General features: G+C 39.3%; 1 protein-coding gene across 9 annotated transcripts in view; it reads left to right on the top strand.

Moving 5' to 3' along the window:
• Positions 1–25408, top strand: part of daam2 (dishevelled associated activator of morphogenesis 2) — a 120681-nt gene that overhangs the window by 55956 nt on the left and 39317 nt on the right. For all 9 annotated transcript variants that reach the window (XM_084380458.1, XM_084380460.1, XM_084380459.1 and 6 more), the window contains exons 3-5: positions 1280–1369; positions 11612–11686; positions 20002–20096. In XM_084380458.1, coding sequence (XP_084236584.1) covers positions 1280–1369; positions 11612–11686; positions 20002–20096 — 260 coding nt within the window. The remainder of the gene's footprint in view (positions 1–1279; positions 1370–11611; positions 11687–20001; positions 20097–25408) is intronic.

Consider the following 25408-nt stretch of genomic DNA (forward strand, 5'->3'; position numbering starts at 1 on the left):
GATATTGAGAGAGGATCGTGGTCCAACCCAAAGCAAATCTGTAAAGATAGAAGGACAGGGAGTCAGACGTTGGATGATAAGCCACCTCAAGATGGCTAGTTTTCTGCTTGAAACTCAAGTACATGAATAACAGCAGCATGCATTTATAGTAGCTGGTAATGCAGACCCTGGATGATCAGCTCTGTGTGTGTCACAATTAATCACTGAATTCATGCTGCTGGGATGAAAACTCTGACCAAAGATTCTAAAGCTTCTTTGTAGTTTGTATTAGACCCCCTTGAAGTTCACACCCTTCAGATTTTCCTCTTTTTTTTTGCTAAAGCCACAATAATGCTGCCGCTGGTTATCCCATGAAAGGACTGGATGAGAGATGATGTCATTCTTCATAGTGTCGAATAGTTTTAATGTAGGCCACCTCAGCCCACCCCATCCAGCTGAATGGATGAAAACAAACCCTGTGAATCTACTGGCCCGGCTTTAAGGGGCCCCACCTCTGGCACCGGTAGCCATCTTCACTCTGGGGGGCCTAGGAGGCCCGGCACTTCTGGCTGACGTCATGGTAGCAGAATCATTATGATGAGATTAGTTTGAGCTTGGGCACAAAGCCCTAGCACTATAACATCTTATTTTCGCCTCTAGTTTTTTTTGTCTGTAGTCATTTACAAGACCACATAGCCCTTCGCTATTTCTTTCTTCTCCTTTTTCTATCAGTGCATCTCTCTCTCTGTCTTCTTCCTCCATCTCTCTTCTTCTCCCCTCATCCCTGATATATCCGCCTCTCTTTTTCCAAGACTTTACTTTCCCTCCCTGGCACACAGAGACTCATTTCCTGGTCTCATATGCATTTCAAAAGGTGCAGGAGGCTCCTTGTACCAAGATGAAGAATTGAGCAGAACAGCAGGGTGAATATTAAAACACTCCTCTGTATTTGGTGGAGACCAGCTCTCAGTTAGACAGTAAGAAGGTTGGCCAATCAGATGTCACTGTGTGAACTCCTCACCCAGTGACCTGCATGATTTGCTCTATCCCGTTATTAATGTAGGGATAACAAAACAAGAGATTTTCGGATTGTGTCCTGAGGGATGGGGTGATTATAGTAATTTTTCTCCCAGTTACTACTTAAAATGGTGCTTGACTCTTGTGTTTGTTTTTCAGGTTTTTTTCATTATGAATATCTTTGTGATTCTTGGTGTGCTAATTTATTATCTAATATCACATTCAACTGAATGGTTTGTGCAAACGTTTAGAAATCAATACAATGTGTCTCTTCTTGTTGCAGGATGAACTGGACTTGACGGATAAAAACAGGGAGGCCATGTTTGCTCTGCCCGATGAGAAGAAATGGCAAATCTACTGCAGCAAGAAGAAGGTGAGTTGGTCCCTGCAAGTAGGCAATTTGTAAATTTTTAACAGCTAGAGAATTATATTGATCAAAGACTAAACTGACAGAATGGTGCTAACCCTTACTTCAACCCTAATCCCTAAGGTCCGGGGACTAATTTATGATTCAGTGCCAAATATTTTACTTCCTGTGCCCTTGGTTTTAAGTGGGTATATTAGCTCAAAACATGCTCTGTGCCATCTAGTAGTGGTGCATCGCATTGCGTCAGATTGTAGCCACAGTGTCAGAAATGAGTCATACTTAGAAAAGCCCATGGGATGAATAAACATGTAATCCATTCTTGATTAAAAGCTCTGTTTTTGCAGTCTATTTTTCTCAGACTGTTCGCGCTCATCTTGTCTGTGTGTATATATGACTCACTCAAATCACCCTGCTTAACGTGATACACATATTTGATTGGCTGAGTAGCGTCACAAGAGTGATTTTACAATGCATTCAGCTGGTGTGTGAGTTTCCTGAGCCACTAGTGCTGTAAAGGCTAGAAAAGCTGCACTGGTTGTTAAAAATTGTAAGAATTCATATTAATTTACCACTTATAGATCTGGGTCCGGATAGGACGGCATGTGGGTCAGTACCTGAACTGCAGTCTGCCTATCAGTGATCTCGTCCAGTGGTCCCTGCCTTCCTTTAGTGTACATCAGGTTCAGTCTCTGGCTGGCCCTCAGTTGACTGGCTGCCTGAACCCACAGTTTAACACTGAACTGTCAGCAATGAATGTTATTGGAGGGTAGCTTCTTACCAGAACCAATTCTGAATCAGCCATTATCGGAAACAAGTGCACATATTACGCCAGCTACATATTGCACAATATTTTTTGCAGGCAGAAGTATGCAATAGTGTATGTACACATACAGCACACACAGAGTACACAAATACACCCCAGGCCTCGGTTCCAAGACCCTCAATCTCCAAATATCCCTCCCCACCTTGGAGCAAGCAATTTCCTTGCGCTGCTTAAGAATTGTCAACATACCATGGAATCACTAGAATATTCTGGTTAGACCTCTCTTTCACCCCTTTCCCCTCGCCAAAACATCTCTCGCTCTCTTCATACTCTTCGGCATGTCTCAAATATCCGCCAGGAAATGACATTGTGCTTGGAGAAAAGGGGGGAATTCAGCCCCCCTCTCTCACTCAATAGCAAATTGAATAAATGGTCATAAACCCTCCCCTGTGTCTCTTTGCTAATTTGTTTTTTGGCTAGGGGTTGTGTGCTGGAAGCACGACGGGGATCTGACCCCTCCTTTCTCTTTCCAATGCATGCAGGCTCAGCTTTGCTGATATGATGGGCTCTGACAGCCTTTTCAAAAAGGAGTAAACACACTCCACTGTATATGTGTGCACATGCGTGTGTGTGCACCTGCATGTGTGAAAGTTTGTACTTGTATTAAGGCCAGTATTGAGTTACTAGGAAAAAGAAGAGCAGTGGAATTGTGGTGTATTTAGAGGGATGTCAAGGCGAGGATGGAAGCTGGAGCACCACACTAGTTTACAATGAAATGCAATACTGAAAAATAATACAAGAGGAGGCTGTAAACGTTCTTCTGTTACATTATGATAACCATAGAACGTGCAGTGTGCTGTACCTTTTGAATACATTGCATTGTATTTAAGTGGGATTGAATTATTGCCAGAATGTGCATTTGCACATGTGAACCCACATAAAAGGTGCAAATTCAGTAATCATCCAATATCAGTTATTAAATATCTTATTAAAACAACCACAGACATTTATGAGAACCCTTTGTACTGTAGTAGAAGCTAGTGGAAACAAAACCTTGGCACCAGCCTGGGCATATTGAAATCAAAAGGGTTTGCAGTGCGCGCCTAAGCCGGGTTCAGAGGTAGGATATATTAGTTTGTCATTCCTCCCCCATTGCTCCGAGTCAGAAATTATTTCTTCTGTGAGGCTACGGTGAAAAAAGCAGCCATGTGTCCCGGCCAGGAAACAGAGTGCAAAACCGGGGTAACAGTGTGCAGCGGAAAGCTCGAGGAAAAACCAAACAAACCCCTTATTCATGGATAGAGGCAGCGTAATGGAGACTGAGGGAAAAAATAACTGCCCTGCAATATCGGATAATAACCTGCATGTCTATGTGTGAAGGCATGAATACTGTCCCCATGTGCACAAACCCGCATAGACACGAACAACCATATGCGCAGGAAAATGAGAACTCACAGGTTATTCTGACATAACCCACAGACACCACACAGTAGTGCCCTGTGTTTCTGAGAATTACAGCATGACAGTGATTTGAATGGAGAACACAGGACAGCAGAATTTCCCTCACCCGTTCCTGTCAGTGACAAACACTGGTTCTATTGTTTCCTCCAGCCAAGCGACGGCTCCAGTTGTTGTGGTTGGATAACACTTGGAGGGAGCCATTGAGGTCATGACAAAGGGACAAACTAACTTTGTTCACCTGAAAAACAAACTGGCCAACACATTACCCCAAACCACCCCTGTGTTGCCAGTTCCAATTATTTGCTGTTCAATAGAAACCACATAAAAAAAATCTAATTATTTTTATGTTTTCACATAAACTAAAGAGCGTAATGTTCGTTTGTGGCCACGTCTTATATTAACTAAACCACTAAAAGCACTATAATTCCCAAAGGGTTGAAATTTCAAATTAGAGTTTTCACTAGAACTGCATGTCTTCAGCTAGACTTACCCAAAATGGCTTCCCTGTATCGTGGTATAAACTAAGAAAGTGTTAAGGCAACATTATTCCATTTAAGCCATAAGGGGACAGACAGAGTCGTTATGGCTAACAAGTGAGCTGACAATTGGCTGTTCACACAGACACAAAATTTTCATCCAATTAGAGTTGGGTTTTCGGCCACATAATGATGTCCAATGTCCTTATTTTAGCGGTGTTTTAGTTCTCTTGAAGTCCTGAGCAAAATATCTGGTTCTTTTGCTTGCTAGTTGTAGCCTTTCTTCTTCTTCTAGTTAATATTTTTGTCCATCTATTGTTTGTTGCTTAACAGTTAGCATACACTGTTTTTTATCAAAACATGGCTGCCTGCTGCTGCTGGAAACAGGGCTGATGTACAAAATCATACATTAAATGTTTCTGCTGTGCCAAAACAATTATCTAAAAGAGGCTTTAAAGCTCAATAGAGCTGCCAACTGCTGAGTTAGCTCAAATTCCTGGTTAATAGTCACAATAAAAGTTCCTTTTTATATTACAGAATGAAAGAAAATGCGGCTGTATGCTTCCACGCACCAGTTAAAGGAATAGTTCACTCTAGAACGAAATTCAGTCATTATCGACTCACCCTCATGCTGATGAGAAGTCCGGTGTAGTTTCTTACTCCTCAAAGTGCAACTGGAGACCCGCGGGGGGACCGTCCAGCAGCAATAATCCATATAACAGGCATCAATTGTGCCCGAGACGAAAAGGTCCATAAAACTACACAAAAACTTTGTAATATTCCTCCATACTGCTCGTCCGCTGCAATCCAAGTGTCCTGAAGTGGCGACATCCAGAGTTTACTCGAAACAACGTCATTTAGTACATTACAGCGACCAAGCGACACACAAACACAAGAGGGATCTGCCTGCACTAGTGATTTGAAACTTTGAAACTCACAGCTGGATGTAAATACCGCTGTGTATCTATCGCGAGTCTCGTTGATCTTGTCTGGCGCGGCTTCCGTAGTGCAAACGGCTGTGAAGGAGACTCGCGTGAACGCAGGAGCGTGCCTCCAGGCAAATATAGCATAGTGACTGTTTAGGCTAGAAAAATGTACTAAATGACGTCGTTTCGAGTAAACTCTGGATGTCGCCACTTCAGGACACTTGGATTGCAGCGGATGAGCAGCATAGAGGAATATTACAAAGTTTTTGTGTAGTTTTATGGACACCATTTACGCCTGTTATATGGATTATTGCTGCAGGACGGTACCCCCGCGGGTCTCCAGCTGCACTTTGAGGAATAAGAAACTACACCGGACTTCTCATCAGCATGAGGGTGAGTCAATAATGACTGAATTTCGTTCTAGAGTGAACTATTCCTTTAAGTTGCTGTTCCTGAGCTATGCCGTTAAATATTGGCCAGATCATTTTATGCAGAACATTATGACATCATAAGTGAAGTTGATTTTTGACCTTTTGGATAGAAAATGTCATAACTTCATAAATGTATCCTATTCCTACATATCCTATGTGTGTTACATTTTGTCAAAATCATCATATTAGTTATTAAGTAATGGGCAGAAATATTATTTATGATGTCACGGTGACCTTTGACCGCCAAACTGTAATCAGTTCATCCTTGGATGTGTGAAATTTGAAGATATTCCCTCCAGGCATTCTTGAAATATGCTGTTCACGAGAATGGAGCGTCATGAGGTCACATTGACCTTGACCTTTGACCTCTGAACACCAAAATCTCCTTAGTTCATCCTTGAGTCTAAGTGGACAAGTGTGCATGATATATTGCATTCTCAAGACAAACTATTGCTGGCATGAAGACATAAAGTTTGATTAATGCAACGTTGACATTGTTCATACAGAACATACAAGTTAAATGTTTTATAGCCCAAATACATTAAATGAACAGAAATCATAATGTGCTCTTCTATATGTGCATCATTCACACCCCAGTACCAGAATTCAAATTCAATAGTTTTGTTTGAAATTACAAGTTTTGGTTTGTTTATCTGACACTGATCCTCTTACACTGTCTAGCTAACACCAGTCAGCAGTGATGTAAGGAAATTAGCTTGAATATGGTCTCTGTGTACCATGACTAACTCGAATATCTTGTTGAGGCCTTAAGCTTTACATAAGCCAACTGTATCTGCACCTCTGATCTCCGCCACCCAGTCAGCCTCAGCCAGGGGTGTTGGGTGTCTATCTGTGTGTGTGTATGTGTGTGTGTGTGTGTGTGTGTGTGTGTGTGTGTGTGTGTGTGTGTGTGTGTGAGAAACAGTGGACTTCATTCTTGGCAAGCTTAAGAAAGAAGGGATGACTTGTATTCATATTTATTGAAACAGATGGCATGAGTAAATCTCTGTACAGTGTGCCTGTGAGTAAGGGTGGCTGCGTGTGTTTGTGTGTGTGGGTTTGTGTGTGTGTGTGTCTGTGTGTACACTTGTTTTTGCAAGCAAGACTGCGTCCTGCAGCCCCCAGGTAGAGAACACAATGTAACATCTAATAGCTCCTGATAATCGTTCAGCGCTGGGAGCCAAACACAGTCTCCTGATTCCCATTAGTAGCGCTGTACTGACACACACACACACACACACACACACACATATACAGGCACCGTGCTTTTATCCCATCACCACTCAGTATGACCCTTTATCAGTGTCAAAACACTAATTACAAAACTTGCATTGATCATTTATCTGCTTCCTAAAAAAGATGATTTTTATGTGATATTAGATTTGCTGTCCAAATGCATCTACTGTAAATACATGTCCTCATCTCAGATGCTGTGAGTCGATTATTAAAATGCGCTGGCTGATGGTACCATATGGACCCACACACTAGCCTCTTCTAACATGACAGCAGCTTAAATATAAAATTATTCGCCATGTGTGCTTTATCCCCATCACTTACACGAATGTGACCTCAGGCAAAAACGTCTGCTGGAGCATGTGCTAAAATATGTGTAATGTTAGCTACCTGTAACAGGCGGCAACGTTACATAATCTTCAAGAATTCAATATCCTGTCCATTTCCTGCTGCCCTAGGTGAGACTTTATATACCAGCTTCCATAGATAAATATTACCCACGGAGAGATCGGCTCTTTGGAATTTCCGACAATCCCCTTGTTGCGCAGACAGGAACATATTGTGTTGACAGCTGCAGCAGAGAGGGCTGTACAGAAGAAATACTGACTTATGTTTACTTTAATGACAGCTAGTGCATTCCAATGTTTTGCTAACAAAGTGCTAATTGTAATCACTGAATAGCTACTTTCTTTACTACTGCACTATACAGGGATAAGAATGTGTCCATGTTTCGTTTCTGGGCAAATTACACATCAAACTCAATTATTTTTGCGTAATGGTAAATTCATAGTTAATTAAACTTTAGTTAATAGTTATTCACTGTGAATAAACCATTTATTAAGCAATGTAAAGGTTTATAAACATCAGTTGCAAGTTTACAATAAATAATTGCTTAACTTGTAGAGCACATGTCTCTGCCAAGGCAAAACAGTCCCAATATAGTTAAGCCGGATCCAGTATCAATATCATATATCTGGATTTTGATTTGCAATTTCTCTCCTTTGTGTATGAAGTTGCCTTATACAGTGTTTCATTCAGTACTGTGCTGCTTGCCAGTGCTTTCATGGTTTTGGACGGCTCATGAGAGCCCCCACATTACAGACAGGGTCCCCCCCGGGCCTCTCTGAGCACATGGGAACTGAGTGTGAGCCGCCTGACAAGCGCTCCAATTGCCAGAGAAACTGGAGACCTCATGGAAACATGTTAGCATGTCTCTGAGAGCCAGTGTATAGACTACACTTGAAGGAGCGACTGGGCCAAGTTGGCTGCCAAAGCTTGGACAACATGGAAGTGAAAACATGGCTCCGGACTAACTTTTCACACTGGTTGCGCTGTTCCGCCTTACCTTTTCATTTACTGTAGGTGCACCAGCACATAATTTAGGTACCCACATTAACACATTTAATTCAGTTTCTTTAAGAATTATGTAAATGATTGTAAAGAGGACTAAGGGTGCAGATAAATGTTTGTCTTCATTAGAACTAGAGCACATACAACAAGAATTTGTGACCTTAATTGTTAAAAAATAAAAAACACAAAGTTCTTCTGTATAGAGTACTTGACGTAGTCAAATAGGCCTAAATAAATCCACCTAAGTTATTATTGGGGTATTACATTTTTTTTTTTATTAACATTTAAGATAAAAATACATACTATAGAGCTGGCTGAGTATTAATTTAATGGCCTAATGTTTAGGTAGTGCATGGCCAGTCTCATATGAGCACTCACAGACATGCACATGTACAAGACATACATGAATCCCTGACAGAATAATCTATAGAAAATGTGTTTATAGGCTAATATTAGTTAGCACCCAGTTGGTTTAAGTTAAAAATATTTTTTTAAGTTTTAAAAATTTTAAGTTTTTAATCTGACCTGCTATATTTAACTCGCACAGGTGCGACCAATGAAAATGTTATGTTGCACTGATTTTGGGTGCATGTGCAACCAAAATAGTCATACCCTGGTGCCCTGGAAAATATGCCGATGTCCAATCTTTTTTGTAGCGAGCAGTCTAATATGAGTGTTCAACAGGGTCAAGAACTAAGCTCATGTTGAATCACCTGGTATTATTTGTCTCCCACCATCTTGTGCTCTTGCTCATTATATAAAAATTCATTTAAAATTGACTTTAAAGTGCTCTGGCTTTAAATGTGGCTAATTTGAACTTTCTACCCCAGTTGTTCCTGAAACTTGGACTTGAAATGTATAAGTGTAAAAGGTCCTAACAATCTGTGAGCTCGATTACTATTGTCAATGAAACCTTTTGGGAGGTTTGAAATCTTTAAGAGGGCTTGTAGCATAACATCAGGGGAGCTGAAATATGTAATTCCATCTACTCTTTCAACAGGTTCTGCCAAACAGACAGGGAAATATTCTTGAAGTCTGGTTTTATTCAGGTATTTGGGTCTTGAGAGAAACAATATATCCCTCAACAGATGGTTGTAACAAGAATATACCTGATACACTGCTGGGGATTTCTGTTGTCCTTTGCTGCAATCGGACTGTAAATCACATGTAATGTTACCAGACATGAGGAATGTACAGGTTAGTGTAAGTGTGTAATTGCTGTAATAGAATGAAGGGGTTGACCTTAAACTGTAGCAGCAGAGCACATGAGTGGAATGTCTTCCCCCAGAAGAGGACCATAAGCAGAAGAACATTCAGAATATACATTTAAAGTCTTCAGTGCTATCATACAAATGTGTACACATACAGACAAACACAAACTCTCTTTCTATTCTCTCAAAAGTAGATTGTTTGCACTATTCATTCATAACTAGCTCCATTCATTGGAGTCTGGTTTCTTATCAAGATATTTTAATACAGGTCATCAACTGTGATTTCCTCCCAAAATGGTTTGATCAAGAAATCAGCAGACATGAACAGACTTACCATCACTTGATCCTTTCAGAAATGTAATTAAATGGGCAAATTTTCAGGAATTGTATGGACTGATATGACTAGGACCCTCAAAACAAACCTCATGTTGTGATCATTTCATTTGTCCCAAAACGGGACAAAAATTACTGTACTTTACTCCAGCTCGTGAAACTGCCAGAGTAAATGTTGTATTGGACTCAACATGCTTCTGAGGGTGTGGCGGCAGTTCACAGCTGAAGGGTAGGAGAGAGGCAGCTAAGTTGTTAATCTCAGCGTCAGAATCTGTTTGGCATTGCGTCCCAAGCTTTTCAGCAGTATAGTGGATCAGGCAGCCAGCTTGAAAACACAAACTAGGTAGTACAGTGAGTTCTATTGTTTTTGTTTTAGTTTAGCTCTTTAGTTTGAGCTCAAGAGCTGGCACTCAGTTCTGTAGATCAGCAGCAATGGTCATTACAAGGACTGAAATCCACAGTGGCCAATTGCTGTTTCTGCAGCTCAGTCGTTTTTATGTCCAGGCTTGAAGTTCATTGGGTTACCACTGATTTTATGTTGGGGACTGTCAATTCAGTGCGGTGCCAGAAGAGAGTTTGTCTGGCTAAATAAACAGAAAAGGTCATTTGCAGATTGTGTGTGTGTGTGTGTGTGTGTGTGTGTGTGTGCTTCACAGCAAATCAGTGTTGCAACATTTTGTCCAAATTATGCTGTTTTGACTCTGACTCTGATTCTGACCATTTTTGGGTGAACCGTTCTTTTAACACAAATTTAATTCCAATCTCAGAAATAATCTGCGGGTAGGGCATTATCATAATAACTTCTACAATATACTTAAAATTCTTAGCAGATGTACTGCCATGGAATGTTTGTTTCTTTTATTAATGTTGAACATAGATTCATTTCAGTTGATGGCCTTGCCTTTCCACCAAATTTATAGAATATTAAGAATGTCCTCTTAATTTTTAAATCAGAAGTTAAATTGCTAACATATGTTTAGATTAAAAGAATTCCATTAAATCTTATCCTTCAAAAACGATCCAATTTTGCCTTAATGTGGCATACTGTAACTTTCCAACTTTCACTGACATGCACACAGTAAGAGGAACAACAACTCTCCACCAGCACTCTAAGCTCAGGCTAAACAAGACCAGATGTGAATGGGGAACATGGTCTCTGTTTTCTCATGTGCCTTAGTTGCTCGTGGCATCACGCTTCCTCTGATTGGCCCGGACAAATTGATCTCAGACAGAGCTATTTGAAAACTATTGTGGAGTGCATTACGTTCCTCAAGGCAGTTCTTTCTCTCTGTTTTTTCTCCTTCTCCTTGTGATAAAAGCTGGGCCAACTGAATACTCTGAGATGTTGTGACCCAGTTACTGTGGCTAGAACTGCCTGCTCCATTAGGTCTTCATGTGGATGTTGAAGTCTGCAGCTGAGGTGGAAAGTGGAGGGGTGAAACTAGTTGAGTGAAATAGTATTAAAATAATGTATGGATTACAGAGTGAGTATAGTAACAGTCAAAGCCCCGCTTGCAGCCCTGCTTTGTTTACCACACCGCATTTTAGAGAAAATAAATTACTGATGTTTTCACTTTTCACGCTTAGTACTTTACAAGTAGTAGGATGAAGATGTTGGGTGAAAAAGGGTTAGTCATCTGTAGAGCATGGATGATTTCTCTAAATTCCACAGCTGTCCACCTCTATAGATAACTTTTTTACTGTAAAATAACAGCTTCAAAATCATTGTGATGGTACAGTGTCTTGTTATAGGGTGAGTGATTTCTCTGTCACAGCCACTCTGCCCCGCCATCACTTGTTTCTGCATGTAACGTCACTGAAAGGGTAGCATCACAGTGTTGTTATGGCATAATGAGTTTTGTTTGTAGTCAGCACCTACATTACATCTGATACATCTTTACAAACCTAGAATTTGTATTTATTACGGTGGTGTTGCACCCAAAATTGTGAGGGGGCATCGCAAAATTGCACAAAATGCCGATTTCTACATAATGTTGCTTTAAACCAGCTGTAGATTACAGTCGATTTTAAAGTGACTCAATCTGTCTTTGTGTCCATGCACAGGAGCAAGAGGACCCCAACAAGCTGGCCACCAGCTGGCCCGACTACTACATTGACCGCATCAACTCCATGGCTGCTGTAAGTCAAACACATGTCACACAAACACAATGTCTATTTCCCCTCTGCTGAAATCCCACAATCAATTAAACTTCCTTGCCAATTTTAATTTTACTGTAACAATGTAATTCACTTACCTGTGGTCACTGTTTTCTCAGTCATACTTTCTCTGACTCTCTTGGCTTGCTTTTATCACCTCCTTGCTGACTGCTTGTTATATTCGCATGAACACATTCTTTCGCTGTGACCCCAGCATTCACACATGCTGTGATGACAAACAGACCATTTAGACACTCAGCAGTTCAGTCAGTGGGAATGACTGTCAAAGACACAAAGCAAAGCCAGGGTGACAGTATTCATTATTTCTAGCCAGTATGGCTGCCAATAAAAACAGCATGATACCGTCACAAAAACTGTCTTCTACCATGATCTCAGTATCATTTTAAACATCACTGCTCTTGTGTGAGTTGTATTATTTAATTGTACATTTGCTGACCAGTTTGTGCTGATGACATCTGACCCTGATTCCTTATGTGGATAACAAGTTGGCTCCCACATGTTTTGAGATCATAAAACATGACATTTTAAGACCGTCTGTTTAAGGATGACATATAAGCCTGAAATTTAGAGACTAGCAAGTCATTGGTGGAGACAGTCTTCCAGCAAGAGCCTCTCATATCAGTAATGGACTTTTCAGCATTCCACTAAAACCTTTTTTGTTGTTGTTGTTGTTGTAGTTTTTTTCCCAACACTTTACATTTTCTATCTTTCAAGAATTTCCATGCCATGTACCAGATAAACTGTTAGGCAATAACTTACACAGACCACTGTAAACATAGTGCCAAAACATAATGGCATTTAATGTTTATTTCCGTTTTGTTTGTTTTTCTGGCATACACGCCCGTAGCAACAACCCATGTTGAAGGTTGTTATTTTTACAGCTGTGATTGTTTATTGGCTCCACTCAGGAGACAAGAATGAGCAACTTCTGAATGGTGCACCAGTACCTGAGCTTAGGGTTGAAGTCTGGAGAAACAATTTTACTGACTTTGTCTTTAAGGCTCAAACAGCATGCAACAGCAACGGATGTACACTGTATTTGTGTCCACAACACTAGTATGTAATATGATTAAGTAATGATACTTAGTGTTTGTCTGTATTAAAGAAAAAAGAAAGAAAATATGTAACATTTCCAAATTAAAATGTCTAAAAACATCTCGACCACTGTTATATATTTTGTTGAGTTATGTACTTAAATGATCCCAAATGTTTCAAACAATGAACAGCTCAGTCAATGTTGAACAACTCCCATGATTCCACACTACTCCACAACATTACACATCTTTTGATTCCATTGTTCTGATGGAGAGACCCCTAAATTGACATGCTGTGCCTTTGTTAACAGATAATGTTAATTATTAATCTAAACATATAACATATAATATAGTAAAAAGATAATTATTACCATAGAAGATGCTTTATAAGGTGAAATGACGTTCGAATATTATATCTATATCTATATATCTATATCTATATATATCTAGATTTGTGCATTATGTCAAAAACAGGAGGACAAACTAATACAACGAGACATAACTACTTTTATAGGTATTTTTTTTTAGTTTTAACATGTCTTTGACAACATACCTACACATTACAAAATAAGTAAATGAACTAATGGCCTATAGCGTAAAAATTTTAGGACCGTAGACCTCTCTCTTGCTCGCGCCCTCTCTCTCTATGCGCAAACTCCCCTCATGTTGCTAGTAGTGGAATGGTAAGCTAACTGTAGCTTACACAGCTAGCATACAACTTTATCTCGAGGCTCCGCATTTTTGCCGTCTACTGACCAAAATCCGAAGTATTTCCAAACGGGGCTTTTTAGGTTGCTTGGAGTCCAAACCACTCTCTCTGCTACTGAGTTGGGCGCTGAACTTTCTGCCGATTCATTTTTCTCTCTGCCATCTGCATCTGTCACGGTTTTTGTCGCGTCTCACTTTCAGCAGTGAGTGACGCTATGCAAGTGACCTGTCCCTGACCCGTCATGCAGTGCGCCCACTCGCAAAGCAGCCGCCGATGTGTTTTTTCCACAGTCGAATATTAATTTTCACAATCGAATCTCCGTTTTTTTTAAATATTCGAATATATATTCGAATTTAGAATATTCGTTGATGGCCCTAGTTTACATGCACTTGTTAAGAACATGTATATGATGGCAGTCTTGAGTTCCAATGATTTCTGCAACTCTTGTCTGTGATGGAATGAGTGGAACACATTCTACTTTCTCACAAAAAACATGCAGGAAGTTTTCAATAATAAATAACCAAATATGCTCGGTCAGAAATATACATACAGCAACCTGATCGGTCAATTTTGGTAAGTATAGAAAGTTATGTGAATCAAATTTTCTTTGTGGCATGGCCTCTTAACTTCTTCTGAGTGATTATGATTGATAATAGCTGATGACGTTTCTGGGTCCATTTAAATAGGGCTTGTTTGATACACCCATTAGACTTAGCCACAAACACTACAATGGGAAAGTCTAAGGAGCTCAGCATTGATCTGAAAAAGCACATTATTTATTTGAACAAGTCAGGAAAGTCACTTGAAGCCATTTCAAAGCAGTTACAGGTCCCAAGATCAATTGTGCAAAGAATTGTTTGTAAGTATAAAGTGCATGGCACTGTTGTATCACTGCAATGATCAGAAAGAAAACCCAAACTGTCACCTCCTGTTGAGAGAAAATTGGTCAGGCATGGTTGTGGTAGTATCATGCTGTGGGGCTGTTTTGCTGCCAGTGGATCTGGTGCTTTAAAGAAAATAAATGGAATAATGAAGAAAGAGGATTATCTCCAAATTCTTCAGGAAAATCTAAAATCATCAGCCCGAAGATTGGGTTTTGGGTGCGGTTAGGTGTTCCAACAGGACAATGATCTTAAACACACATCAGAAGTGGTAAAGGAATGGCTAAATCAGGCTAGAATTTAGAATTTAGAATTTAGAATGGCCTTCCTAAAGTCCTGACTTGAACCCCATTGAGAACATGTGGACTGTGCTGGAGAAACAAGTCCGTGCCAGGAAGCCAACAAATTTAGTTGAACTTCACTGATTCTGTGTAGAGAAGTGGTTAGAAATTCAACCAGAGGACTACCAGAAGTTTGTGGATGGCTATCAAAAGCACCTAATTGAGGTGAAAATGGCCAAGGGGCATTTCCCCAAATATTAGAATTACTGTATGTATACTTTCGACCTAGCAGATTTGGTCACATTTTCAGAAGACCCATAATAAATTCATTATTGAGCCAAACTTCATCAATGTTTTTTGTGACAAAGTAGTATGTGTTCCACTCATTCCATCACAGGAAAATGAGAGTTGTTAAGAACATGTATATCATGGCAGTCTTGAGTTCCAATGATTTCTGCAACTGTATGTAAACATTTGACCACAACTGTATGTGTTTAAGGTTTATCTGATGTTACCATGTTGGTGTTGTTCCTAGAACATAATTCAATTTTGCTCCAAGAACCTGAATTCAACTCAACAAAAAGTCTACACCAGGAGCAAGCTGTTGGTGGCTCAATAGGTGAAGTACAGGACTCTCAACCAGAAGACTGGGATAAATTTCCTGTTTGGAACTGTTCACTTATTATTTCCAGTTTTTTAGCTTTTCAGTTGTTGCTGTTTGGTTAGATTTAGGCAACAAAAATACTTGGTTAAGTTCAGGAAAAGATGGTTTGGGTTAACGTATCCTTTCACAATGTTAACCACATGTTACATAGGACATCTTCTTTCATGTGTGTATTTTTCTGGTCCTTTTTACTGAGTCACTAAGCTATGACAGTGCAGTGATGGTTCTGGAGCATCATTCATTTGTTCCAAAAACAACACCAACACAATGATATCAGGTTGTGTGTTTATATAACAGAGACGATAAATACAAACATTTTTACATTTAAACCAAATTCTACTGATGAAATGACTTCACGCCGTAGCTAATTTGCAGGCCGTGTCCCTGGTTAGGCTTTAAGGCTTATAGGCTTTTAACATGATAAAACACTGTAATACAAGCCTAAAGAGAAACAGTCGCTATAAACAGTAATTGAAACAACATTAACTGAAAAAAACAATTTAGATCAGCAAAAGGTGAAGAAAGAAAGTACGACCTATATGCTATATAAACCCTTGTATCTCAGTGTTCAGAGATTTGTTTTTTGTTTAAGACATAGCCAGTGCCTTTTAACTGGAAATGAGCACTGACCGGATGTAGTTCTGCGTTTTGCCTATTTGAAATCTCCAATAACTGCCCCCCCTAGTAGTGGCTTGTTAATTATAATATTTTCAGATAATTTGACTGACACACACACTTTAAAGTCAGCTTTATAAATTAGGCAGTTCTTTACTGTGCACTGGCTATAGACTGGTAGAAGATCTGCAGGAGGCTCTTGCATACACTGTAAGATCTTGGTCTTCTCAGGGAGAAGTGTCTGTTCTGTCCCTTCCTGAAGAGGGTGTAAGTGTTGTGTGTTCAGTTTTTTATAGATTTGGACCCCATGGTACTTATTAAGTCATCTACACTTCCTCTCCCTAAACGATAACTGGGACAGGTGGCCTTATGTTGCTCTTGTAGTCCACCACAGCTCTTTGGTCTTGTTGCTTTATGTCATTACATTTGCATCATCCTTCTGTACTACTCCTTATTATGTTTGTTGATGTATCCTACAGTGGAGCAAAAACAACCTGAGTCTGTAAATCATTTCTACATAGTCTACAATATATAGAGTCTTCAAAGTCTTTTTTTCTTCTCTCCATAATACAAGTTAAAACATGTGTCAATGTAATTAGATATTTTCACTTTCTTTATTTTTCCTAGATAGTGTTATGTATTATTGGGGGAAAAACTTAATTCATTGAAACAAGTGAAAACAAATGTATTCGCATTGCAAGCAAATTAAATTAAATTATATCAGTGGCAGAATTATCTTGGCATGCATAAGGAATATTAAAAATATATGACTCTATAATAGATTAAATTAATAAATGAGAAATATATTTTTTCTGTCTCCATTTTTGCCCAAGCAGCCTCTTGTTCAAGCTCCACTACGGCAAAGTCTCTCTGACTCAGCATAACTCCACCAGTTTCCTCCCCTTTCTGAATCATTTTTCACTCCCACTTTCAGTCTTCCATTTTCTCCACCAGCGTGCCCCAGACAGCCTCTTGACAAGAGCACATTTTAAAACTTGTACATGACTTCATGTCTTGGCTCCTAAGCAGGCTCACCAGGGGCAGCCCATCCACAGTAGCTGAGTTATTGGATGAGCTCATTTTCACTTTGCTGCCCAGATAGATTACTGTACAACCAGCATCTTGATGTTCATTCATAAAACCATGTCAGAGCCCTGAGGTTGTTCTTTGGCTTCACAGTGATAATTCAGACATCCTCGTGACTCTGACAAGAGTTTCTGCAGCCTTACTGGGTCCAAGCTAGCGTGTTGAGCTTCATAGCTTCCTCATGGATAAGGTCTTCTATAGATAGATAGAGATGGCAATCAAACACTGAGGCAAGAAAAAGGGCTTTTGAAATGCCAGGGAGGTAAAGAAACAACTAATCAATTTAATTTTTTCCAATTCTCAACCACAAAAAAGTTTTACAACACAACATTTTGTAACGCTTGTTTGAATCCCTATTAAATTTTGTATTGTTGCCTTAAAGACACTATTTTAATGAAGCCTGTAAAAGTACATTTATTACATTACATTATAAATTTCAATTATTAAATCTGCAACAAATCTGTTCAGCTGTTCATTAGCTTGGCATAGCTCTAGTCCAATTGTATTGAATTGTCAGTTAGTTAGTGATATCAGCTTAATGTTTTTTGAACAAATAATGTTTTAATCAAAACTTTAAAGTTGCTTAATTGATCTTGTTATAATAACAATGTATCAAATGACAATGTGAACACAATGTGACAGAGAATTATCAACAGAATCTGCAGCTCCTCTTAGCTTGGCTGAGCTTTATAGAACCAATCATGTCTGTTAAACTAACCTCTAGGTAGAAAAAACCCTGCGTCATGTAGCTTACATAATTTTCTTTCTTTGTGATGTCATTTGAAGTTACGGTTAAGGTAATGATTTGCACATTTCACATATCTCCGCAATGCAAATCTACTGCCAGTTGTCTACCTGGAAATGACTTTTGTCAGCACTAGGCTATTGATGATACAGTCTATAGTGAGTTTCAGTTTATAGTTTAGCTGTCAGCTGACAATTTAACTGTTCTGGTTCATTCTCACCACACTCCTAGCTTAACTTTAGGCTGCAGCAGCTAACTGTTTTCAGCAAAAATGCTGTAAAAACCCACTGTGCACTACCTATCCACCAAACAGTAGGCAGACACAGTAAAAGATTAACATAGTGGAGCATGTACAGTAGCAGCTAAACAGCCAGACATTTCCCTCAAAAGCTGGTAGGGAACATAAAACGAGCTAAAAGGAGAGTGAATATTTGTCTTAGATTTGCGACGTCGCCACAAACCTGAATCTAAATGAATGAGAATGTTGCTCAGTAACTGTTGGATGTGTAAATAAGCAATTGTTTGCTAACAGTGTGTTTCAGCAGTGGAGTGAGCTTGTCACAACTTACTTAAGTTAATTTATATATTATTAATTTATTTATAGCCTATGTATATCTATATCACAAGTTTTCTATGTCAACTTAAAACATGACAATAAAGTGTTTTGTTTATAAACACTAGCTGCCCCAAAGTTAGTTAATGCAGCTTTAAACTTTCTCTTATTAGTTTTTCTTCTTAAGATTTGTGTGCTTTTGTTTAAGTAAAGTAAAAGTTTCTGTACTTGATGTTATTTCCAGTTCAAAAACTGCTTTGAACTGGACACACGTTGGAAAACACACTCGAAACACATTGTTGTGAACATTTGAAAATTTTAAAAGTTCCTATAAAACTTGATAAAAGGCTATTGTTTTCGGAGGTAAATACTCACATTGTAATGTGTTTCATTAGTGGAAGGTAGCATTTCAGTGGGTTATATGAAGTCATAACAATTCGAGTGATTTGCACACATAATGAAATGCATTAAATGCGAAAAGGTTGTTGTAATATAACAAAATTGCATGACAGAATTGTGTCACAAATGAAATGCCAATAAATTGGTTTGAAAGTTGTGTATTCAAATTACCGGATTCCACTCAATTCAGTTTTAGTTTTTAGTCACGTAGGAACAATTGGATAATAGCTAGGTTTCAGCAAATATTTTGTTAGCTAAATTAGGTTCTGTGCCTCTAAAATAATGTTGGTTGCCTTCATTTATGTTGACCAAATACCTTTTCACTTGGTGCATCAGTGACCCATGTGGTCCAAATTAAGGTTTTGTTGAGCTGCATTCATCTCTCACTCAGTTAACGACGCACTGACGACTAGCTTAGAGGAATAGTTCTGGCTCTGGGGGGCACTTCCCATAATAAGGATTTAGGGAAGGACCTTCTGCTGGTTTACCAACTGGCTATAATAGTATCCTTATGTGAATGTTGGCCACAGGTTCGAAGGAGCTTACAAATAGCAGATGTACGAAGGAGTCTTTTGGCTAGACTCATTGACACGGTGAACTGGCTCGCAGCACGTCCAAATCATTCACTCTCCCCAACACTTGTTGTGTCCAACTTCCCATTGACTATGAACATATTCGTTTTGGGAAACAGGAGCCAGAGCCTTTTATTCCTGGCACACAGTCCATGAACCATCTGGACTTGAGGCTAAGTCTTCATGATGGATGTTTTGACTGCACTGTTTCTAGATTAAACACACTCACACACCATACAGAACAGAGCTGTTGTTAGGTACTCAAACATGGGGTCCAACCTCAGCTAGCTGTGTAAGTGCTGTTGGTCCAAAAAATGTTCTTGCCAGGAATATTTGCATCTAACTTTGACCTCTATGTCTTTTCTAAAGGTTTACAGATTAGAAAAGAGGATCACATTCAAGCTAACATAGATAGAGATACACATGATCTGCTTGAACGGTGGTGTCTGAAACATTAGCCTGTTAATGTGGCCTTTATTATCTGTGATGCAAACTGAAACAAACAAGGATAGGAAATATGTACTGTTGCTGTTTAATTGCTGCCAAATTAAAATGAACATTCTTATGTTAAACCAGTAGAAACAATGAAAATCTCTCAATAAAAAGTTATACATGCAGAATTGTTTGCCAGCAGGTAGTTTAACTAATTGCATGGTATGAAGCCAAAATTCAGTAATTTTAATCAGTTGTGTATCCACTAAACTGCATTTTGATTTAATTTCTCACCATTCATACAGATGCAGACCCTATTTGCCTTTGATGAGGAGGAAATGGAAATGAGGAACAAGGTGGTGGAAGATCTGAAGACAGCACTTCGGACTCAGCCAATGAGGTAAGCCAATCTCTCTGTCCAACTAAACTGTGACCTTTTCCTCTGCTGCAGACAGTACAGAGCACCGCATTGCTCGACTCTTCTTTAAAATGTGCTTTTCTGCTATCTGATTTATTGACATTTAATACAGTCCATGTAACATGCTACACAAAATATTTACTTTCCATTTCTGTCTGTTATCAGGACAGGATTGCAGTATAAAAAAAGAAGCCTGTTTGTACTTCCAATTGAAATAGGCCCAAGTTTTGTTATTTAAAGATCTAGACTCCTATTTCTCCCCCCACATGGTCATCAGCAGCTGTTAGGCCTCACTCATCACCACAAAGTAACATTCAAAGGTGCTAGACAGCCGACTATTACAAACTGCCTCCCTCTCCCCATCAGCAGCTCCTTTAAAGCTGTCATTCAGCCTATGCCAGTTGTATGACACAGTGGTCTGGATCAGAGAGAATGTGTTGAGTTTTCTCAAGGGGAGCTATGAAGTGACAGACATAATGTGCAGAGTGACAAAAACCCAGAGCAACGTCACTGTCTGGGTCACGTCTGGGTTGTGAATGTGTTTGTAGGCCAAGTGTGTATGTGTGTGCATGGTTGTGTTTATATCTGGGCATCCAAGTATGCACTTTCACTCACTTAGCCATCTGATTTTGACATTTTCAAAGTAAACCATACATTTGATATAACATTATAATGACAGTGTTCACAGGTAACTTTTTTTTTAATCAATAGCTTAAGCATTACAGATGAATAAATTAAGAATTAAAGATTGTGTTATCCCCTTCTGTTGCACTTAAATGATGGAGAAAATTACTAATACCCTCATTAAATGGGATTTATCACATAAATCTGCACTGATGCTATTCTAGGTGTATCATGATTCTCAAAGTCCACAATTTAATTTGACTTTTGATTAGATTTGATTTTCACAAAAAAAATAGACGGCTATGCTTCCTTTGGTGGCACATGCGCCTTCAGTTTTGATGATCAAAATTGATTGATTTTCGATTTAAAAATCCAAATCGTGACCACCCAATTCTCATCCATTCCAGATTGGGGCTACAAATGTAGTGGGTGAGCCCAGTGTGGTACACTATGAAAAAAATATGATTTCAGCCTGTACAGTGTCTGAGACATGGTTGGGAGAGAAAATTCTAATTAGTGGGATAAGGTCTTGTAACTACATATCACAAGACATTGCCACAATATTCCTTTATTAACCCTGTTGAATGCTGAAACATCAGTAAGAATCTACACAGAATAACTACATAGTACAGGAGCAGTTTGAGCGTGGGATTACTTTTTTTACTTGAGGTGACAGGGTTCAGCACATTGCGTTTTTGTTTTTGCAAATCTCATAAGTGTTGTTTGTGAAGATAATTATGCACCATCAAAAAATAAATTGAGGACCTTTTCTAGGACTTAAATGAGGCAGAGTTACAAATACTTCCTTATATAATAGCAATGTAGAAATGTCTTGTACCCCAGCACAGTATCAGATACTTCAGGTCAATGCTAATATGCCTTTTTCTGTTTTTTTGCCACTCTGTTTCTCTCACACTTATTAATTCCATGAATTATATTCAAGTACACTTGATTTGCGTCATCAAAAGTGGCTGTAATGCACCTGCAGCCATGCTGTTCTCAGAGTGAGCTATTGCTCATTAGCACACAGATGTGTTTAAGTGCTAGAGTGGTGATGTGGGTAGCAGGTGTGTCCCACAGAATATGGGTGTTCAGGGAAAGCCTGGGCAGTATGTTAATGTCCCACCAAGTCTCGCCTTTGTGATAAAATGGGTGACTAAGACAAAAAATGACGACTTTGTGCTCGACAGTTTAGATGTCTGTGGGAACTGTGTGGTTTAATGTGGCCATAAGTTTCACCTTAACATCCCCTTTATTTGTCACCTCTGTATCTTTGTTTGTGTGAGTATGCTGTATCCCTTAATGGCAGCATTATATGAAACATGGTGATGTCTGTCTGTATTCTTCTTTGATTCATGCCTCTCTCTGGGTGACAGCCTGAAATAGCCCCCCTTCTTCCTTTCCATTGGTATTTCATAGAGGCAGCTGGGCCTGGTTGTGAAGAGGTGCCCTTGTGCTCTGAGCTGCCTGCTCTGCCGGGCCACAGGACCCAAACACATGGTGGGCATGCAGGGTGCCAAGCAGAGCGCACAAAAGCAGCACTTTGTCAGCAAGCCACCCACTGTTGACACTTACAGGCTGATTATGAGCCACTGAAATGTCAAGATGACATCCTCAAGGCATATATTCTGCTGCTTGTAACTGTAAATGGGATGTGACACTGAGACAGGCAAAAAATGAATTTAAAGGTGTTTTTCCTTGCTTCTGCTACCAGTTATATTCATTAAGTTGTGATGGTAATCAGACTCAGTTCTTAGTGCCACAACCCTGCCTGGCATCATGTTAACCTTCATAAAATGACCCTAACCTGTTCTACAAAGTTAGGTTAAGGTGCCATATATGGTGAGAGGGATATCAGAATCTGCATGGGGATAAATGGGGACTGGTGCATCCCTAGGTAATATAATTCAGTGTTTCTCAAGAAAATAACTGAAAGTAAAAGCTGCTTTTTGTTTAGCTGTCATGTCACAACTTTGCCGTTTTGATTCAACCCCACCTCTCTCGAAGCATCTTTTATGGCCGCAGCAGGCATCTGTTTTCAGCGGAAAAGCACTCTAAACCCCCTCACCTGATTAGAAGAGAAATTCATCTGAAAACAATGAGTCACAATAAGTTTTTGGCATGTACATTTGTGTACTCCTTGTGTCACATTTTCAGTGTAGCAGTGTAGGAGACAACTTTGCATTTTCCACTAGTACAACTTTAGTGGTTAACATCAGATTTTAGTGATGTTTTCACAGAGGCTCAATTGCTGTATCATTTGATAAATAGACCACAGTGTAGTATGGATAATGGATTTTTTAGCTGACCATAGTCACAGACATGTTTCTTCAACTGTTTTTAGTTAAATGGTTTGAATGATGAATCTGGTGAATACCGGCTGTATTATCTCCAATATTATTGTCCTCGGCAGATAAATATAGTAATACATACAACACAAGACAACTATTCCACTAAGAATGCTTGCATTTTGAGACATTCTGTACTTCTAATTTCTTAGGGCGGAGAAACCACCTGTCAATGCATTTGTCAATGCATTTGTCAATTCTGAGATTTGGGGCTCTTCAGCAACATGTGTTCAGACTAGTGGAAAGAAAAATACATTCATGCAAATCAGTCCATTTTGAAGTTGTCAATCTTGTGCATATTTAAATGTGAAATATTTATTTAAAAAATCTCATATTCGGAGCCATAAATCTCCACTTCAGTGTATTTTAATGGACCAAACTTTACAGTTTTATTCCTTTCTATGTATATTATTCAGGATTTTACAGGTTTGCTCACATATCATTCATAGCTTGATTTGTGTACGTGTTTTCCAAAAAATAATAATAAAATGTCAAAAGGCATTGTGGGTAATATAGGAAATGTTACATGTCACATCTCAAACGTTACCTCCAACAGTGAGAGGAGACAGCAGGCAGGTAGATTTGTTGCTGTGAGGGGTGCACTTCATTAGCTGTTTACCAGAAATTGTTTTAATAGCCAATTTAATGGCCCAGATGTCTTATTACAAATATAAATTTGATTAATTATAAACAGCCGTAAAAGTGAGACATTTGGAAAATTGGCTGAACAGCTCATCTAATTTTCTGTGCTGGTAAATATGGCTTTGTTTACCAGTAAGTCAAATGGAGCTTGGCCATCACACGGCAGTGTTCACTCACATAAAGCTGAATCTCAACTCGAGTGGGCATGTGAGGGCCAATATGCAAACATGACCTGCTACAGCCAGCTGTGTAGTCAAATTCAATCTGCCCAGTCTGGATTACATTTTAATTTAGCTTCCAAATATAAAAATATTTATATTATCCTGTGGTATTTTAACTACATTGTTAAGTGTACTGATATTAGCACTGTTGACCTATTGACTCCTCTTCACATCTGAACTGATGTTTATGTCTGTGCTGATGAGCATACTATGTGTGCATTCTTGTATCTAAGATATGACGGTTTTCGATCACTGTCATTTCCGTGATCAGCATGACTGCAGGAGGACAGGATATGAAGCTTTCCTGGAAGTCGCTGAGGCAATGCTGGCCCAGAATGCACTGAAGTCCCAGGCTCATGTCAGTAGAGCATTGCAATGCTTCTCCAAGACAGCTCTCTGGACTTTGTATCTGCAAATCTCTTCCAGCAAGAATATTGACTCGAGTCGGCTACTCCTGTGTCAATAGGCCTTTGGACGATTTGCTACCACCACATGCAAATATTATCCTTCAAAACATTTTGCTGCCAGATCTCTCAAAGGTTCCGCTTAACAGAGAGTGAACTTTATATCTGTTTTCATATATTACTAGATACATTAGTGGGAGAGTGGAGTATCACACCTTAACAGAGTCTTGGATGGAGCAATGTTTTTGCTTCTCTCAGAGTGCAGATTTCTCACCACTTTGCATTTGAGGGTCTTAAATCAGGGACAGATAGGTACACTAGACACAAGCCAGTTTAGAAGTAAAGAGACTAAGCCTGCCTGTGAGGGAGGTTTGTGTTAGAATGGCAATAAACATATGGAGAGCAGAACAAAGGTGGCAAAAGTGGGGATATATCAGCCCTCACTTTGATCCTTGATACATTTGGCTTTCCATGTAATTATATACTATAAGTTACACAGGTACAGGAAGGTGAAAGGTTTGAATATATGAATGTAAAATGTTTATATTTAAATGTTTAAATATGATTTGTACTTATAAAAAAAGATAGTCTACTGTGGTCTAGGAACAATAATGACCACCTTCACCACAACCCATGATGATGCCATCCTCACTTTCATGGAGTTGTGACAGCACCCCTCACACACCCCCTGGCACTGGGCCAGTAAAGGTAGACCTTTAGAACATGTGTGTTCAGCTGAGTGACTCCTCTCTGGACATAGCGGTCTCTGGAGCTTACTCTTATTCTTATGATTCTCACACAGTTTGTTAAGACTTTCCTGTGGATTTTGTTCTAACTCTGTAACTGATACAACTTCAAATGTAGCAAAGAACAACACTTGAGATACATTTTTTCTTATTCTCTGAGCCAACTTTAACCGTGGCCTGGGGGATTATGTTTTCTTGTGAAACACGATATTTCAGGAATTCCCACTTGAACACGACAATGAACTGAATACATTTTGGTGATTAAAGGATAACTGCCGTTTTTTACAACCTGGACCTTTTTTCTAGCAA

This window comes from Pagrus pagrus (assembly GCF_965226575.1).
Source record: "Pagrus pagrus genome assembly, chromosome: 18".
Taxonomy (NCBI): domain Eukaryota; kingdom Metazoa; phylum Chordata; class Actinopteri; order Spariformes; family Sparidae; genus Pagrus; species Pagrus pagrus.